We start from the raw sequence: 20,434 nt of genomic DNA, 5'->3' as shown, positions 1-20,434 counted from the left end.
TTTGTGTCTTCCTCAATTTCTTTCATAAGTGTTTTATAGTTTTTAGAGTATAGATCCTTTACGTCTTTGGTCAGATTTATTCCTAGGTATCTTACGGTTTTTGATGCAAATGTAAATGGGATCAATTCCTTGATTTCTCTTTCTTCTGGCTCATTGTTAGGGTATAGAAATGCAACTGACTTCTGTGCATTGATTTTTTATCCTACAACTTTGCTGAATTCCTGTATCAGTTCTAACAATTTTTAGTTGGAGTCTTTTAGGTTTTGTACATAGAGTATCATGTCATCTGTGAAGAGTGAAAGTTTGACTTCTTTTTTTGCTTCAGATCCTTGATTTTTTTATTTTTGACTGTCTGATTGCTGAGGCTAAGGCTTCCAGCAGTACTGTGTTGAACAGCAAAGGTGAGAGCGGACATCCCTGTCATGTTTGTGACCTTAGAGGTAAAGCTCTCAGTTTTCCCCCATTGAGGATATTTGTGGGTTTTTCATACATGACTTTTATGATATTGAGATATGTTCCCTTTATCCTTACACTGCAGAGAGCTGTGTTCTGTCAAATGCTTTTTTCTGCATCTATTGAGAGAATCGTATGGTTTTGTTTTTCCTTTTATTAATGTGGTGTATCACATGAGTTGATTAGAGAATGTTGTGAACTGCCCATGCAGCCGAGGAATAAATTCTACTTGGTCATGATAAATAATCCTTTTAATGTACTGTTGGCTCCTATTAGCTAGTATCTTGGTGAGAATTTTTGCATCCATGTTCATTAGGGATGTTGGTCTGTAATTCTCATTTTTGGTGGGATCTTTGGTTTTGGGATCAAGATAATGCTGGCCTCATAGAATGAATTTGGAAGTTTTCCTTCTATTTCTATTCTTTGAAACAGCTTCAAAAGAATAAGCATTAATTCTTCTTAAAATGTTTGGTAGAATTCTGCTGGAAGGCCATCCAGCCCTTGACTCTTGTTGGGAGATTTTTTTTTTTTTTAAGATTTTATTTATTCATTCATGAGAGACAGAGAGACAGAGACAGAGGCAGCAGGAGAAGCAGGCTCCCTGCGGGGAGCCTAATTCAGGACTCCATCTCAGGACTCTGGGATCATGACCTGAGCCAAAGGCAAATGCTCAACTACTGAGTCACCTAGGTGTCCCTGTTGGGAGATTTTTGATTACTGCTTCAGTTTCTTTGCTGGTTATGGATATGTTCAGGTTTTCTATTTCTTCCTGTTTCAGTTTTGGTAGTTTATATGCTTCTTGGAATGCATTTATTTCTTCCAGATTGCCTAACTTGTAGGCATATAATTGCTCATCCTATGCTCTTATAATTGTTTATATTTCTTTGATGTTGGTTGTGATCTCTCCTCTTTCATTTAAGATTTTGTTTATTTGGGTCTTTTCATTTTGATAAGTCTGGCTAGTAAAGGTTTATTGACCTTAGTAATTCTTTCAAAGTACCAGCACCTAGTTTCATTGATCTATTTTACTGGTTTTTTTTTATTTCTATATCATTGATTTCTAATCTTTATTATTTCTCTTCTGATAGTTTTAGGCTTTATTTGCTATTCTTTTTCCAGCTCCTTTAGGTCTAAGGTTAGGTAATGTATTTGAGATTTTTTTGTGTCTCTTGAGAGAAGCCTGTATTGCTAAATACTTCCTTCTTAGGACCACCTTTGTTGTGTCCCAAAGGTTTTGAACTGTCATGTTTTCATTTTTATTTGTTTCCATGTATTTTAAAAATCCTTTCATTTCCTGATTGGCCCATTCATTCTTTAGTAGGATGCTCTTTAACCTCCATGTATTTATTTGTGTTCCTTCCAAATTTTCTCATGTGGTTGAGTTCAAGTTTTAAAGCATTGTGGTCTGAAAATACAATGGTATAATCTCAGTCTTTTGGTACCAGTTGAGACCTGATTTGTGACCCAGTATGTTATCTGTTCTGGAGAATGTCCCATGAGCACTCAAGAAGAATGTACATTCTTTTGCTTTAGGATGAAATGCTCTGAATTTATCTGTGAAGTCCATCTGGTCCAGTGTGTCATTCAAAGCCCTTATTTCCTTGTTGATCTTCTCTTAGATTATCTGTGCATTGCTGTGAGTGGTATGTTAAAGTCCCCTATTATTATTGTATTATTATCAATGTGTTTCTCTAATTTTGTTACTAATTGGCTTATTTAGTTGGCTGCTCCCAGCTTTGGGGCATAAATATTTACAATTGTTAGATCTTCTTGTTAGATAGACCCTTTTATTATGATATAGTGTTCTTCATCTCTTATTATTACAGTCTTTGGTTTAAATCAAATTTGTTTGATATAAGGATTGCTATTCCAACTTTCTTTTGATGTCCATTAGCATGGTAAATAGTTCTCCACCCCCTCACTTTCAGTCTGGAGGTGTCTTTGGGTCTAAAATGAGGCTCTTGTAGATAGCATATCGATCATTGTTTTTTTTTTTATCCAATCTGATACACTGTGTCTTTTGATTGGAGCATTTAGCCTATTTACATTTAGAGTAATTATTGAAAGATATAAATTTAGTAACATTATATTACCTGTAAAGTCACTGTCTCAGAAGGCTGTCTTGATTCTTTTCTGGCCGTTGTTACTTTTGGGCTCTCTCTTTGCTCAAAGGATCCCCTTTAATATTTTTTGCAGGGGTGGTTTAGTGCTCACAAATTCCTTTAGTTGTTTTTTTTGTTTTTTTTGTTTTTTTTTTTTGGCCTAGAAACTTTTTATCTCTCCTTCTATTCTGAATGATAGCCTTTCTGGGTAAAATTTTCTTAGCTGCATATTTTTCCCATTTAACATATTGAATATATCATGCTAGTTCTTTCTGGACTGCCATGTCTCTGTACAGATCTGCTGCCAGCCTTATGTTTCTAACCCTTGCAGATTAAGAACCTCTTGTCCCAAGCTGCTTTTAGGATTTTCTCTTTATCTTTGAAATTTGCAAGTTTCACTCTTATATGTCAAGGTTTTGACCTGTTTGGGTTTTTTGTAAGATTTTATTTATTTATTTGAGAGAGAGAGACAGAGAGAACATGAACAGGGCGGAGGGGTGGAGGAAGAGGGAGAAGCAGACTCCCTGCTGAGCAGGGAGCCCGACTGGGACTTGATCCCAGGACTCTGGGATCATGACCTGAGCCCAAGGCAGACTTTTAACCAATTGAGCCGATAGGGGCACCAGTATTGACCTATTTTTATTGATTTCAAGGAGGGCTCTCTATATATCCTGGACTTGAATACCTATTTTCTGTTCTCTATGATCAGTAAACTTTGTGCTAGCCAGTCATTCCTGCTATTCTTCTTGAGGAGGGGCCTGTTGTGCTGATTCTCCAATGTCCTTGGACTGGTGGAAATGCGCCACTGCTGCCAGGAGGGTCAGGCTCAGTGTAAAAAACTCAAGATTGCACTATGTGGTGCTGTTTTGCTTCCTGAAGACTGATGGGGGCGGGGTGGGGGAGATGACAGCACTGCAATCTCTAATCCTGAAGCTGAAGTTTGCGCCCTTCACTCTTCAGAGAGCCCTCACTGAAAGGCAGTCATTCACTCTTGTCTTTCTGATTTCTCTCTGAACTGTGTGTTCACCCAGTCATACCTGAATGCTTTTATCTCAGGCACATGACCCAGTTTTGAGTCTCCAAACTTTTCTAACTCCTGTGGCATGGATCCACGCCATTCCTCCCAGGGGAGGGAGGGGGTTCTGGCCATGCTTCTTTCTATTGCCGGGTCCCTGTCCAGAGAGCAGTTGTGAGACTATGCAGCGGTTCTGTTTATGGCAACACTGAGCTGAAAGCTGGCACCTAGACTCATTGTTTTCAGCCAGTTTCCCCTTTCTGATGCCTGGGAACTCTGTTGTACTCAGGCACTCTCGTTCTTTTTGTGACCCCAGGGATCCTGAGACTTGCTGTCCCACCTGAGATTTTGCCCCATTTTGTCACCTGACTTCCCCCACCGTAGCTGACTTCCAATTTTCTGCTCCATTGCTTTAATACTTTGCAGTAGCCTCCTTAAGGCTCCCTCCCCTCACAATATCCTCCAATATATATCGCCCCAGATTCACACCTCCTATCTTCCAAAAAGTAGTGCTTTTCTATTGCTAGAATGGCAACATTTCTTTTCTCACATCTCTGATTGATTTCTCAGATGTTCAGATTGATTTGATAACTACGTAGCTGAATTCCAGGAACCAGACGAACTTAGGGCCCCTTACTCCTCTGCCATCTTAACTCTTCCCAATTTATATATTTATTTGGGAGAGAGAGATTGAGAAAGGAAGAGAGTCAGCAAGTGTGTGCATGTGAGCGGAGGCAGGAGCAGAGTGAGAGAAATAATCTCAGGCAGCCTACATGCTCAGCAGCTGGGAGCCAATATGGGGCTCAGTCTCACCACCCTGGGATCATGACCTGAGCTGAAATCAAGAGTCAGACATTTAACTGACTGAGCCACCCAGGCACCCCTCCTTTGCCCATTCTTTTTTAAAGATTTTATTTATTTATTTATTTATTTATTTATTTATTTATTTATTTATTTGAGACACAGAAAGATAGAGAGGCAGAGACACAGGCAGACGGAGAAACAGTCTCCATGCAGGGAGCCTGATGTGGGACTTGATCCTGGGTCTCCAGGATCACACCCTGGGCTGAAGGTGGCGTAAAACCTGTGAGCCACCCAAGGCTGCCCACTTTGCCCATTTTTTAATTGGGTTATTTATCTCTCATTATTGTAAGAAATATTTTTATGTTTCAGAGACATGTCTCTTAACAGATAAATGATTTCCAAAGTTTCTCTCCTGTGGGTTGTCTTTTCATTTTCTTAGTGGTGTTTTTTGAAGCACAATAGTTTTAAATTTTGATAGTTTATTTTCTCTTTTGTTGATTATGGTTTTGAAACCAGTGCCTAATCCAAAGTTTGGGAAGATTTATGCCTATGATTTACCTTAGAATTTTATAGTTTTGCTCTTATGTGTAGATCTATGATCCATTTTAAATAAACTTTTGTATATGGTGTGAGATAGGAGTCCAGTTTTATTCTTTTGTTTTTGCATATCTAATTGTCCCAGCAACATTTGTAGAAATATTCTTTCAACAAACATTATTTAGTATTCTTTCCTCACTTAATTATTTTGACACCTTTGTCAAAAATCAGTTATATATAGGTAAAGGGTTTCATTTCTAGATTCTCAATTTTATTTCATTGCTATATATATATCTTCCTTACATATTTTATATATATATATTTTTATATATGTATATTCCAGTACCACACTATCTTAATTACTGTAGCTTTATAAGTACAAATGCTATTTGTTAAATATTTTTTTAAGATTTTATTTATTTGGGCAGCCCAGTTGCTCAGCTGTGTAGTGCCGCCTTCAGCCCAGGGCCTGCTCCTGGAGACCCAGGATCAAGTCCCATGTCAGGTTCCCTGCATGGAGCCTGTTTCTCCCTCTGCCTTGTCTCTGCCTCTCTCTCTCTCTCTCTCTCTCTCTCTCTCTCTCTCTATCTCTCTCTGTCTGTCATGAATAAAGAAAACCTTTAAAAATAAATAAATAAATAAATAAATAAATAAATAAATAAATAAATAAGATTTTATTTATTTATTCATGAGAGACAGAGAGAGAGAAAGAGAGAGACAGAGAGATAGGCAGAGGGAGAAACAGGCTCCATGCAGGAAGCCTGACACAGGACTCGATCGTGGGTCTCCACGATCACGCCCTAGGCTGAAGGTGGCACTAAACCGCTGAGCCACCTGGGCTGCCCTGTTTGTTAAAATTTTATACCTCAGTCAATGATAAATTTTCTCTTATTTTCTAATTTTTGAGACTAATTTGCCAGCTTAGTTCAATTTGTACAAACCAACAAAAAAGAATGTTTCTATAGATTTTTTACTTTAATATCACAAGTTAAGCTCAAAAGAGGCATGGGGGAAAGGTCTGCTTTTGAAATCAGGCAACCTAACATTTTCTGAATATATACTTTAAATTTTTATCCTAAAAAAAAGAATCTAGAAAAGAGTTTTCTCTCTAAATTTATTGTATTGTCTTCAGAATGGGGCATATTACACATAGATACTATTTTTGCAACTTAGAAAAGATTTCATAACATCATTTAATGTTTTTACTGAAAAAGTTTTTACTGAAAATATATAAACTGTCATAAATGTATTAAATAATTTTTTCAACAGGTTAACAGATATAAAAGAAAAAATAAATCAATTTAGTGAAGAAATTAGACAACTAGACATGGATTTAGAAGAACACCAAGGTAACTTTTCTGTTATTTTTATAATGTATAGTAAGAGATACATAGCAGTATTGATTTAGTATTAACTTGGGCCTCAGGGACTATTTAACTGGGATTTATTATTTAATTCTTACTGATATCCCGGGCTTTAATTACAAAAATGCATAACTGTACTATAATAGTAAATACTATAATTAATGTTAAAGTATTTAAGCTGACTAAAAACTTGAAATGACTTAAAATGGTTTAATGATGAGAATTTATTTTGGTTTCTAAAGCAGTTTTTTAAAAACTGATGTAAAAAGGTCGAAAGTTATTTGGATTTCTAATTTATATCTCCTTAATACCTCCGAACTATCAATCAACTGGGGTAAGAATTGAGAGAGGATCAAGTCACAAACAGAAAGAATTAATTATGTAGGGGTTCCAGTAATGAGGTAGCAAGTACTGATTATTCTGATTCTTTCCCAACTTTCCTCAGTTGTGGGATTTGAAGAGCCAAAGGGACTAGAACACTTACATGAGAACCTGAGGTGTGAAATGGAAATGTTTGTGGTGGTGATTTGAGAGCTATAGTGTATGTGTGGTTGGAGGGTGAGATGGGGCATTATAGTTTGCTTACTAGTTTCTTTCTAATAAAGAAGAGAAAGATGTGTTGTTCCTCATGGCACTGTAATCACAAATTAACTGAAAACCAGTATTTATGTGCTCTTGGATTAGTAAGAATTGACTGTATATTCTTAGGAGTTATGTATGGTATTGTAAACAGTATACATACATGTGTATACCTATTATGGCTAAAGAAACATTCATAGCAGGGAAGAGGGGTGGTCTATTCCTAAATTATTTTTTTATTCCAGTTTTAAAGGTAGTATATTAGTTTTATTTATATTTTTTTCTTGATGTATAACATTAGCTACTATTGATTAATTATTTAATTACTGGACTGAGCACTATGTGTTCTTTGCAAGAACTTTTTTGAAATCTTGTAAGCTCTTTTATACATGAAGCTCAGAGAAGTTACTCAATTTCCACAGCTAGTAAGAGATAAAGTCTCTATTTAGACCAAGTTCTCTTTGATCCCAGAGTTTTATTCTATTTCCAAGCCTAATGTTGGCTTTCTGATATGAAGTGCTACATTTGTGAAATAAAAATATTCTTATGAAATATTTATATAGTTTTATTTATATGTAGCTTGTAATGGCTTTAGGTAAGACATATTTAGGTATATTAGGCATATAAGGCAGGCAAACTTTAAGTCCTGTTTATTAGGTAAATAAACTTACCTGAGCGTTCATTTTCTCATCTGCAAAATGAATATAATGATCCTTCCTCATTACGGTTTATGAATATTAAGTGATATATATATATATATATATATATATAATGATCCTTCCTCATTACGGTTTATGAATATTAAGTGATATATATATATATATATATGGCAGGGTGGGCTCAAAATGAATTTTTAAGACTAAGGTCATATTATTTTCTTCATTAAATTATTTTATTACTTTATATAGATCTAGTATTCTAGATTTTCTTTATTAATAGCTTAAATTATTCTGAGAAATCTGATCATGTTCTTGATTTTAGATGCTTTATATGTATATGAAACTTTCTAAAGTTTTCTTCTTCCTAAATTTAAATTTCTAATGACATTTGATTTATTTTTCCAGTAAAGTAACTCATTTTGAGGGTTACAAATTATTATTAATTTGCTAGTTCTAAAATAAATAGAATGTTTTGAATTTTAGCCTCTGTTTTCCTTTTCGTTTTCTAACCTTCTTTGGACTTTTTGATTAATGTGAGAAAAGACCATCTATAATATAGTAGTAGTGAGAAAGTGTTTATATATATAAATATATATATATGTATATGTTCATATATATATATATACGCTTCTATATGTATGTATAAATACATTCATTTTTTGTTCTTTTGCTATAGTGTGAACATCCTGAATTATGGATATAACAGCACAGGGGGTTTTGTTAGAAGGTTATGTGTTAGCTCAAGACTTCATTATTTCCTGCCTGACCTATTGAAGTAGCCTTCTAACGGTTATCCCACTTCCAGTCTTGCCCCCTCTCAGATTCATCCACCACAATGTTGCTAGAGTGACTTAATGTGAAATTGATTCTGTGTGATTCTCCTGTTTAACAGTGACTCCCCCTGACCTAGGAGATAAAGTTTAAGAATCTTTGCATGGCTTCATAGTCCCTCTGCAATCTGGCCTGAATATTGTCAATCTCCTACTCCTCATTATCTCTATCCTAGCGTTTTGTGTTTTTTTTTAAAGATTTTATTTATTCATGAAAGACACAGAGAGAGAGAGAGAGAGAGAGGCAGAGACACAGGCAGAGGGAGAAGCAGGCTCCATGCAGGGAGCCCAACACGGGACTCAATCCTGGGTGTCCAGGATCAGGCCCTGGGCTGAAGGCGGTGCTAAACCGCTGAGCCACCTGGGCTGCCCTATCCTAACATTCTAATAATCTCCTTGTGGTACCCCACACCTCACCCCCTTTACTCTAAATCTGTTTCATGCTCAGTCCTCAGCTCCTACTGTTTATTCCCTTGTCTTGAATGTTCTTTTCCTTGTTATTTATTTTACTAGTTTCTTGTCTTTTAAAATCTACTTCAGCTATACTTTAATCCAGCACAGTAACCCTGACTTCCCTCCCTGACCTCTTTCTGGGCTGAGCTAAGTGAGTGACCTCCTCCATTATCAGAGTAGATTGTGCATAAATATATCACTGTATTGGCCACACTATATTACCAGTATCTGCTTGGATGTTCGTCTTTCCTCTGAGACCATACATCCTCAAAGGTCCTGGACTGTGTCTGTTCACTCTGGTAATAACCTCTTTCAGCAACACTGTGTCTGGGAAAATAAATACTCAATAAATGTTTGTGGAATGAATGAAACAGTTGCTATATTTTAGCAAGGAAGGATTTTTAGAATGAACAGAAGGTGACAGGCTCTATCACTTCTTTGGACCCTCTAGTTCCTAGGATGTACATACGCACTTTTTCAGAGACAGCTTGATTGCCAGCAAAGGTTTCATTATTTTCTAGAGGATTCCTACCCTGATATATGATTTCCAGTAAAGTGTGGGTTCTCTCCTACATCTGCATTCTCAGCAGTCTCTTGACACAAGGTTGTAAAAAATCTGCTCCTTAAGATGTGGAGGATAATCAAGTTATTTTAACTTTCTAATTCATACTTCTTCCTGCCCCAGGCTTTATTCCCTCTGGCCCATTTTACTAATTTTATACATGCTACCTTAGCTTCTGTTGTTTATGTATAATCCAACTAATGCCACCTTTTGCTTGGTTATATAAACTGTAAATGATTTTTATGTCTCACTTTGTTAGTAGTTGCTTCATCCTTTCAGTTTTGCATAATTCAGTTTAAACTCAAAGGCATCCCTGGATACTGGGTTAGGTACAGTTGTGTTCTGTGCTATGTATTAATGGTGGCTGTGTAGTCCAATTATCTTCCTAAAGTGCATTATATTTACTCATTTCGGTAAGTCCCTAATGTTATAATTTGCCAGAAGTTACACTGAAGAACTATTTCCCAAAGCTAACTAAGTAAATCCAATTAACAGTTAAGTGCCTATTCTATGAAAATCTTCATTGTTCAGATGCTGAACAATGTTCATAATACGCTTGTACTTTTGACCAATTCTGGATGGACTTCTTTGCTCTCAGATATTTACCTTGGCTTCGTAAGTAACTAAAAAAAAATCTCCTTTCAAAGATTTCAATATAATAAGATAGCATTACTCTTTTCAAACTGCTGAGGATTTAATTTTATCATCTTAAGTACTTGTTAGACCTCCCTCAGCCAGATAATAGTTTTACCTTATTGATTGATGAGGTAATTTTGTTACATGGGTTCTAAAAGGCTTTAGATTGAAATATGTATACTGTCCTGTGAGTAACTTGTTATTATTTATGCAAACTAGAAGTAATGAGAAACAGTTCTACTGAAAGTTACTAAAATGGTCAGATTTTGGGTATAAACTGCATCATTGCTAAAGCAGAGCATTATCATCAGATGTTGTGCTATTTTTCAGAAGAGGCAGAGTCCATCCAGATTTCTCCTTTCTCAGCTAAATGCCAGGCATTAAAAATCTGCTTAATTGTTGCTTTTTAAAATACTGCTTCTGCCTAAAGCCAGCCGAAGAAGGGAAATAATAAAGATTAGAGCAGAAATAAATTATATAGAAACAACAACAACAACAAAACAATAGAGCAGCAGAGCAGATCAATGAAACCAGGAACTGGTTCTTTGAAAATATCAATACAATTGATAAACCTCTAGCCAGACTTATCAAAAAGAAAAGGAAAATTATCCAAATCACAAATGAAAGAAGAAAAGTAACCAACACTATAGAAATACAAACAATTATAAGAGAATATTACAAAAAATTATATGCTAACCAATTGGGCAGTCTGGAAGAAATGATTAAGTTCCTAGAAACATAAACTACCAAAACTGAAAAAAGTAGAAAAATAGAAAAACTGAACAGACCAACAACTAGCAAAGAAATTGAATCAGTAATCAAAAATCTCCCAACAAACAGAAGTCTAGGACCAGACGGTTTCCTAGGGAATTCTACCAAACATTTAAAGAGTTAATACCTATTCTTGGGATCCCTGGGTGGTGCAGCGGTTTAGCGCCTGCCTTTGGCCCAGGGCGCGATCCTGGAGACCCGGGATCGAATCCCACGTCGGGTTCCCGGTGCATGGAGCCTGCTTCTCCCTCTGCCTATGTCTCTGCCTCTCTCTCTCTCTCTCTGTGTGACTATCATAAATAAATAAAAATTTTAAAAAAAGCTTAAAAAAATAAAAAAATACCTATTCTCCTCAGACTATTCCAAAAAATAGAAATAGATGGAAAACTTTGAAACTCATCTTGTAAGGCCAGAATTACCCTGATTCTAAAACCAGATGAAGACTCCACTAAAAAAAAAAAAGAGTACTACAGGCCATTATCTCTAATGAACATAGATGCAAAAATTCTCAACAAAATACTAACAAATCATATCCAGCAGGACATTAAAAGAATCATTCATCACGATTAAGTGGGATTTATACCTGGTTTGCAAGGGTGGTTCAATATTTGCAAATCAATCAACATGATATACCACATTAATAAAAGAAAGGATAAGAACTATATGATCCTTTCAGTACACACAGAAAAGCATTTGACAAAGTATAGCATCCTTTTAAATAAAAGCCCCTCAACAAAGTAAAGATAGATGGAACATATCTCAACATCCTAAAAGCCATGTATGAAAGACTGAAAAGTAATATCATCCTCAGTGGGGAAAAACTGAGAGCTTTTCCTCCTTAGTTAGGAACAAGACAGGGACGTCTACTCTCACCATTGTTATTTAACATAGTACTGGAAGTTCTAGACTCAGCCATCAGACAACAGAAAGAAATAAAAGTCATCCAAATTGGCAAGAAAGAAGACCTAATACTCTATGTAGAAAACTTAGAAGGGATGCCTGGCTGGCTCAGTCTGAAGAGCATAGGACCCTTGATCTTGGGGTTGTGAGTTTGAGCCCTACGTTGGAGGTTGATATTACTTAAATAAAATCTTAGGGAAAAAAAAAAAGGCTACACCAAAAAAAATGCTAGAATTGATACATGAATTCAGTAAAGTCACAAGATACGAAATCAATGTACAGAAATCTGTTGTATTTTTATACACCAATAATGAAGCAGCAGAAACGATAAATCAAGGAATCACTCCCATTTACAATTGCACCAAAAACCGTAAGATGTCTAGGAATAAACCTAACCAAAGAGGTAGGAGATCTGTTCTCTGAAAACTATAACAGACTTATATATAAAATAAATTGAAGATGACACAAAGAAATCAAAAAACATTCCATGCTCAAGAATTGGAAGAAAAATACTTTTAAAATGCCTACACAACCCAAAGCAATCTACACATTTAATGCAATCCCTATCAAAATACCACCAGTGTTTTTCACAGAGCTAGAATAAACAATCCTAAAATTTCTATGGAATCAGAAAAGACCTCAAATAGCTGAAGCAATCTAGAAAAAGAAAAGCATCACGGAATTTATGTGTCATCCTTGTGCAGGGGCCATGCTTGAAAAAGAAAAGCAAAGTTGGAGGCATCATAGTTCTGGACTTCAAGCGATATTACAAAGCTGTAGTGATGATGACAGTATGGTTTTTTTTTTTTTTTTTTTGACAGTATGGTTTTGTCACAAAAACAGACACCTAGATCAGTGGAACACAACAGAGAACCCAGAAATGGACCCACAACTATATGGTTAACTAATCTTTGACATAGCAGGAAAGACGACAGTCTTTTCAAGTGGTGTTAGGGAAAAAAAAAAAAAAGCAGTATGCAGAAGAATTGGATCCTGCCCTGCTGCGGGCACTGCAAACTCCAAGAATTGGATCCTTCTGTACCACTTCTTACATCATACACAAAAAATAAATTCAAAATGGATGAAAGACCTAAATATGAGACAGGAAACCATCAAAATTCTAGAGAACACAGGCAGTAACCTTGTGGACATCAGCTGTAGCAAGTTCTTACTGGATGGATGTATCTCCTGAGGCTAGGGAAGCAAAAGCAAAAATGAACTCTTGGGACTTCATCGAGATAAAAAGATTATGCATAACAAAGGAAGCAATCAACATAACTAAAAGGCAACGTTCAGAACGAGAAAGAGCCCAAATGTCCATCAACTGATGAATGAGTAAAAAGAGATGTGATATATTTATATGCAGTGAAATACCACTCAGCCATAAAAATGAAATGAAATCTTCCATTTGCAACAATGTGGATGGAACTAGAGAGTGTTATGCTAAGTGAAATAAGTTGGAGAAAGACAAACACCATATGATTTCACTCATGTGGAATTTAAGAAACAACAGGTGAACATAGGGGAAAAAAGAGAGGCAAACCACAAAACAGATTCTTTACTGTAGCGAATAAACTAAGGTTTGCTGGAGGCAAAGTGGGTGGGGGAATTTGTTAAATGGGTGATGGGTATTAAAGAGATAACTTGTTAAGATGAGCACTGGGTGTTTTATGTAAGTGATGAATCACTAAATTGTATCCCTGAATCTGATATTACACTGTATGCTAACTGGAATTTAAATTAAAACTCTTAAAAATATTCCTTCTGAATGAGAAGGTATGAAACAGCACTGTTCTGGATAAAGAAAAGAACAAAAAATAGGTAATAGTAGCCTATATTCTCACTTAACACAGAATACCCTTTCAAATAAGCATCCATTTACCTCAGGGTTTACTTCTAACATATAGCTGAGTAATTTGTTTTTGTAATTGTTGACTGATAAATTTTTTATTCTCATCACAAATTAATACTTAAAAGTTTATATATCTCATATTGAAGTTTCCTCAAAGTAAATAATGTTTATTGGTCCACTTAAATCAGATCTCCTTACTTTATTCTTCACTATATTACATTAAATTCTAGAAAGAAGAGTGTTAATATTTTCAGATGTAACAAAACTTTTCATGAAGTAGGAACACAGAACAAGTGATCAGTCTTCTATGCAAAATTACAAAACCTTTTGAAGTTGGGTTGGTTCTCAGCTTTACCCAATGCTAGCTTAGGTTTGGGCTTTTGCTCAGTTAGTTACCACTTGTCCATCTATTTAAAGCTTCCAAAATTTTATTACTATTATTTCCTTTTTAATATTCCTTATTGCTGGGAGTTTTACCTTTAAAAATTCTTTTTACTATATTTTTAGTTGAGTTTCAAGGAGGATTAGAGTTAGCTGTACATATTCAACTTGCCATCTTTATCAAAAAATTACCAGATATAAACCTCACTTACTCAGAATTTCTAGAGTTTTAATCACCCGAATGTACTTCATTTTATGAGTGTGTGTGTTTTTGTGTTCCTTCAAATGCCCATTCTCATGCTTCCATTAACTATGCAGTTAACCTTAGCATGTATAAGGTTATCCTTCCTGTTTTTAAAAAAATTGTTCCTTAAACTAGTTATCTTAAAGACTCCAGTTAATTTATTTTTAAAAATTGTACACTTTTAATATATAAATCTAATATGTACTTAATGTGAAAAATTCAAGCAATACAAAATGTATAAAAAGTCATCTCCTTTCTCCTCATAGTCCTCCCAGTCTTTAGAGGTAATCATTATTTACAACTCGATGTGTTTCTAGCCTTTTATACTTTTTGGGTACATTTATAAGCATCTGTATTTTAAGATGGAGTAATATTATATAGTTCCTCTGAGATTGAGGTTTTTATTTAACTACATTTAATGTACATTCTTCCATATGCGGATGTATTCTTTATTCTAAGAAACATAGCATAGAGGTCACTGTCAGGGTTTTAAAGCCAGACCAAGAATGGGGCCTGGCACTTATTTATTACTCCCAACAGCTGTCAGCTGCCATCATCATCTTTGTTATTATGGTTAAATAGTGTTTACTGTATCCACATTGACATTTAGGTGGCTTCTAATTTTTCACTACCAAGAATAATGCTGTAGTAGATAACCTTGTTGCATACGTTTACTAACTTGCATATTTCTATAGGATAAACTTCTAGAAGTGAAATTAATGAATATAATGTTACCTATGTTTACAATTTTTATTGTTTTTGCAAATTTCTTCCAGGAAAGGTAATGTCATTTTATACAACCAATAACAGTATGTGAAAGTGCTTCCTCACCAATGTTAATTATTTATAAATTTCTTAGTTTTGTCTGTCAAAAGAATACACACTTTGACAGTTCACAGTTCTTAAAGGCCTGAATTTGTAGTACTACCATGATCCACAAGGTGGGGCTAATTTTCTGGATGTGTACTTATAAATACCAGGTTTGAGGAATACAGTTGAAAAAATACAGTCACATTTTTTAAAAAGTATCTTTTTTTTAAGCACTTATCCCTACAGGAAGGATTTTGGGGCATCATTACTACAAATTATTCCTTCATTTTTAGAGTACAGTATCTTTCCAAAGATGGCTTAAGTTGTAAAACTAAATATGTGGTTATTGATACAGCCGATCACAGACATCTAAATATCTAACCACTAGAATGTGATAAATATGTATTATGATAGAAATATATGTAGAGTGCAATAGAATCATTGGATTACCATCCTAACTTTTGTCAGTTTACTCCATAATTATATGCTTCTTTAAAGAGTAATAAAAATATAAAACATTTTTCTTTGGTTTGTTTATAGGATACTTTTTCATACAGAGGGTTCCAGGGTCTAGTTTAGAAGTTTTTATTCTTTGCTTATGTCAGGTAATACGGAATTTATAAGGACAGGATAATTTTATTTAAGAGCACATGTCTACAACCAGAATGACTAGATTCAAATCTGAGGTGTTCTATATTACTGGCTGATCTTGGAATACTTTTTGACTTTTTTTTATACCTTAGTTTACTCATTTTTATTTTTTAATTTTCTATTATTTTTTATTTTCTTCATTTTTATTTTTATTGTTATTTTTTAAAGATTTATTTATTTGAGAGAGAGAGAGAGAAAGAGAATATGTGCGAGCAGGGGAGGAGCAGAGGGGAGAAGGAGAGAAAGAATCTCAAATAGGCTCCATGCTCAGCACAGAGCCTGACTTGGGGCTCAGTCTCAAGATCCGAAGATCATGACCTGAGCCAAAATCAAGAGCCAAGTGCTCAACCTACTAAGCCACCCAGACATCCCTAGTTTCTTCATTTTTTAAAATGAAGGTGATAACAGTACCTTCCAACTACTTAGGTCACTGTGCAGATTAGATGAATGGGGTTGTTTGTGTGTGTGTGTGTGAGAGAGAGACTGAGAATAGCATACAATTACAAAAGTGCATATAAGGTTAGTTATTGGCTGTGATTATTAATGCTCTTAATTTATAAACTGAAACTTGAATAGCTTTCCTAGATATTTTCCCAAAACATATTTTCCCCAGGATATATAAAATAATTGATTCTGAAATAATAGTTTCAGAGTGGTTTATTTTCTGATTTCTGAGCTATCAAATGGTATTTATACATTGCCATCTATAGAGACTCAATATAGATTCAATGAAGAAGAATGGATCTTTGCTTATTGTTCAATTTGGAGATTGGTTAAACAACATTTTATACTTTTTTAGAATGATGGTATTATTTCCAGATCAGGTGCATGAGTACCATCTGAAACAAATTCTTGAGCTCTACCTCAGACCTACTCAGTGTGAATGCTGGGGGTAGGGTTTAGCAGTTTGTGTTTCACCAACCCCTCCTGATGATTATGATGCATGGTAAAGTTTATAACTACTGCTTTAGGAAATATTTAAGAAGTCATGTTGTGTTTAGTACATAAAAAGAACCACTCATTATTACCATTCCGGTTTAATTGACATTACTCTGTTAAAACAGACTATCTTCATGGTCCTCCTCCTTTTCTTTATATGGTGAAGCTTTTAGTACTAATTTAACTCTTACATATTTAGAGAATTTTTATTATTTACTTTTAAAGTGCCTCGAGGGTGTAGAAATAGAATTATCAGACTTGGTCTGCATAGCTGTAAAGAAACTTGTCTGCCTAAATTTAAAACATTTTGCAGAGAAAGTATGGTTGGTAAGTTGGATGAAGCCTGAAGCTAAAAGTTAATTTAAAAAAAATAAACTTATATGGACTCATTAACATACTAGTTTGGTAGTTTTGATATGCTAGTTTATTACTTTTATAATGATAGGTGAAAAGTAGGCAGGAGAGAGAGACTGAATATAAAAAGGTGCAATTTAACAGGACCCCCAAACTAATTAAAATCAAAGTAGGAAAGGGGAGGAGAAAGTATCTTGGCTTACAAAATATGTGAAAATGTTAGCAGAGATTTAAACAACAACTAAACAACTCAGTATACATTAATTCACAGCTGAAATCCTAGGGATCATTAACAAAAAGATGAGTATATAAACTATGGGAAGTGATAGCTTTGAATCCTATTTCTTGGCTGGCTAGCTGGCTGACTGGATTGATTGATTGATTTAAGGTGTAGGGAGGGCAGAGGGAGAGAGAGAATCTTAAGCAGGATCCACACCTAGTGCAGAGCCAGATCTAATGACCTTGCCATCTTGATCTAAGCCAAAATCAAGAGTTGGACGCTTAACCGACTAACCACCCAGGCGCCCCATGGCATTATACTTTAAAAGGGACAAAAAAGACCTGGAACTCACTAAAAGTAGAATGAGCAGAATGGTAGAGACTAAAGCCATGCCACATAAGGCACATTCAAAGGTACTGAATACTCAAAGACACTGGGGAGACTTACCTTGCCTCAGAAGTACCGCAAGTGCTGGATAGGAAAGAATTTGGATATGCAAAAGTCTTTTGAGGTTTTATTCTTGGCCCACTTCTCTAATTTTATTTTCTTCTTGCTGCTCTTTCACCTCCAAAATCATTAGGCCTGCCTATTTGCGGGGCTTGAGGCCAAAAGAGTCATTAGCATATGCCTTGTTATATATTGATCAAGAGAGAAGATGCAGTGGGGGCTAGTGGTACTCACACCTTCTCCAGGGGCAGAACTACTTCTCAGAATATAAAAGTCAAGATAGCTCTGTAAGCGTAGAGTCAGTAGAACATTTGATGGTGGAGAAGAGTCAGATGTACTGGCAGTAAGGACAAAGGAGACTGTGGTGTTATTCAGCCCCCTTATAGCAAAATAAGAGCATATCTCCCTTCCTCCACTAGCTTTCTATGGCAGGCAGCATCAAAAAACAATGATATCCTCTACAGTATCCCAGGTCTTTTTTTTTTTTTTTAAGATTTTATTTATTTATTCATGAGAGCCACACACACACACACACACAGAGAGGGAGAGAGAGAGAGAGAAGCAGAGACAAAGGCAGAGGAGGAGCAGGCTCCATGCAGGGAGTCTGATGTAGGACTTGATCCTGGGTCTCCAGGATCACACCCTGGGCTGAAGGCAGTGCTGAGCCACCTGGGCTGCCCCCCAAGTCTTTTGTAATAGTTCGTACCCATTTCTTTTTTCCTCCATGCAAGGGAAAAACCTGAATTTATAATTTTGGGGTACTTGTATTGGTAGAGTATAAATGTTTTAAAGGCAAAAGTCTTCATCATCGCTATAATTCTACATTACCTGTTCGAGTGCCTGGCTGATAACGATACTATGGAAGAAGCTTCTGAACCCTTTCATCTATCTACAGGACTTCATATATACCTCAAAGCACTCTTGTTTGATTATAACTTTTGGTTTTGTACATCTAATAATTTGTAAACCCTTCTAGGAGAGTTGTAACTGTTGTTCATTTTGATTTCCCCAGCACCTGCTAACAGTATCTGGCACATAGCAGGCATTCAGTAAATTTGGAATAACTAAATTGTGTAGAACTATAATCACATTAAATGTTAAGAATTTGAGGACAGCTCTAAAATAGCTTTTATCATTATGCCGTTTTCCTTCTCTTTTGGTTTCCTTAATCTTTAGACCTTTTGCTTGCCTGCTTTTGCACCTTGTGACATATTACTTAGCTTCTCCAATATATGATCTCCTCTCCTACGATAGTCTAAGAATAGATTTGGTAATAACTCTTGTATTTTACCTTATCTTAGGACTGTCCTCATCTACATTGACTCTCATGGGCAGCTCAGATATGAATCTTCCAACTGAGAAATCGTAAAATAGAGGAGTTCACTAGCACCCTGATTTCTTTTCTTCTTAGCATCAGTGATAAGAGAGAAGGTTTTGTGAAGCTTGGGAATCTAAGATATATGAGAGCTCTGTCCTATCTAATCCTGCTGGCCAGCTGTGTAGCTGGAGACATTGACCAGATATGTCTTCTAACTCAATTTGATGACAGTTAAGAACATGGATTTAAGAAGAGAAGAAAGAAATATTCTCTTAGATTTCTGACTTGGATAATGTGTGGTGAAGGACTTCCAAACATAATAGGGAGTACAAGAGGTGTGGACTTTGAGAGGGAAGAATGATGAGTTTAATTATTAATATACTATTAGGATGTTCTAAAAGATACCCACATGAATGTATCTAGTAAGGAGATGGATAAAACAATCAGAGAAGTAAGGAAAAGGTCAAATTTGAGAGTTCTTAAACCACAAGAATGAATGGGATTTTCTTGGATGTAGTGTAGCATTAGAAGTCACCTAAGGCAGAGAGTAGAATTTAAACGTAGAAGAAAGGGAAAGCCATGAAGAAAGGACAGAAGGAATGATCTGAGAGGAAGAAAAACCACAGAAGTTCCCACCCCAATGACAAAAACATAAGAAAAAAATTTGAAGAAAGAATGTATCAATACTGTCAGATATTGCAGAATAAAATAACAATTGGAAACTGCTCTTTGGATTTGATAATTAAAGAGTCACATAATCTTATTGAGAGAAATTTCATTGGAATGGCAGAAAGAGAAGCCTCATTACCATCTCTTGAGGTCTCATAGCAAGATGAAGAACAAGAAACAGCATGAATAGGAGATTCTTTTAGGTTTATAAGAAGAAAGATAAGATGGTAGTTTAATTTTTGTAAAGCCTAAGATGCAGGCCTTCCTCCTAAATGTCTGACCAATCTCTGAAGAGTGGAACTTCTCAGACAACCGAACTTTCTTAGAAACCTGGGCTATGGCAGGTTCAGCAGACACTGGGTTTTCTGCTACTTCACATATGTTGTATAAGAGTTCCTTGCAAATTTCTCTCCCATGGTATTTCAGCTCTAATTCTTTGTTTCCCATTCAAAAACTATTGCCATAAGGTGATTCAGGGGTGACATTATAATTTTAATTTGTCTATAATCTATTTTTTAAAAAACTTAATCATACAAATTTATTATTAATAACAAACTATCTCTTCCCTTCCCCTTAATGCATCCAGTCGGAATGAACCCTATGTTTCCCATCGGTTTTGGGTATTTGCTGGCTGGGAATTCATGACCACTGGGTATTTACTCTTCTTAAGCAGTAGATTTCACACTCAAGTTTTTACTGCCAGTACTGTTTTAGGGCCCATGACAAGATTTTCTATGTATCAGTGCCCTTCTCAGTGAGTTTAGGGAAAATATTTAGACCAGAAAGCAATAAAACTGGGGGCCCAAGTTTCTGTGCCATCACCTTTATGTACTTGTAGCTCACTTCTTACCCAAGTAAATACATATACAAGTAGAAGTTCATGC

At 35.6% G+C, this 20,434-nt stretch overlaps 1 protein-coding gene across 2 annotated transcripts in view; it reads left to right on the top strand.

The window, feature by feature from the left end:
• IFT74 (intraflagellar transport 74) overlaps nucleotides 1-20,434 on the top strand; it is an 81,535-nt gene that overhangs the window by 40,911 nt on the left and 20,190 nt on the right. For both annotated transcript variants that reach the window (XR_008661468.1, XM_055302613.1), the window contains exon 13: nucleotides 6,181-6,260. Coding sequence is in view for 1 of the 2 variants with exons in the window: in XM_055302613.1 (XP_055158588.1) it covers nucleotides 6,181-6,260 (80 nt within the window). In the remaining variant the exon portion in view is untranslated. The remainder of the gene's footprint in view (nucleotides 1-6,180; nucleotides 6,261-20,434) is intronic.

Source organism: Nyctereutes procyonoides, unplaced genomic scaffold (assembly GCF_905146905.1).
Source record: "Nyctereutes procyonoides isolate TBG_1078 unplaced genomic scaffold, NYPRO_anot_genome, whole genome shotgun sequence".
NCBI lineage: Eukaryota > Metazoa > Chordata > Mammalia > Carnivora > Canidae > Nyctereutes > Nyctereutes procyonoides.
The sequence above is the reverse complement of the archived record's forward strand: the minus strand, read 5'-3'. Positions and strand labels throughout refer to the sequence as shown.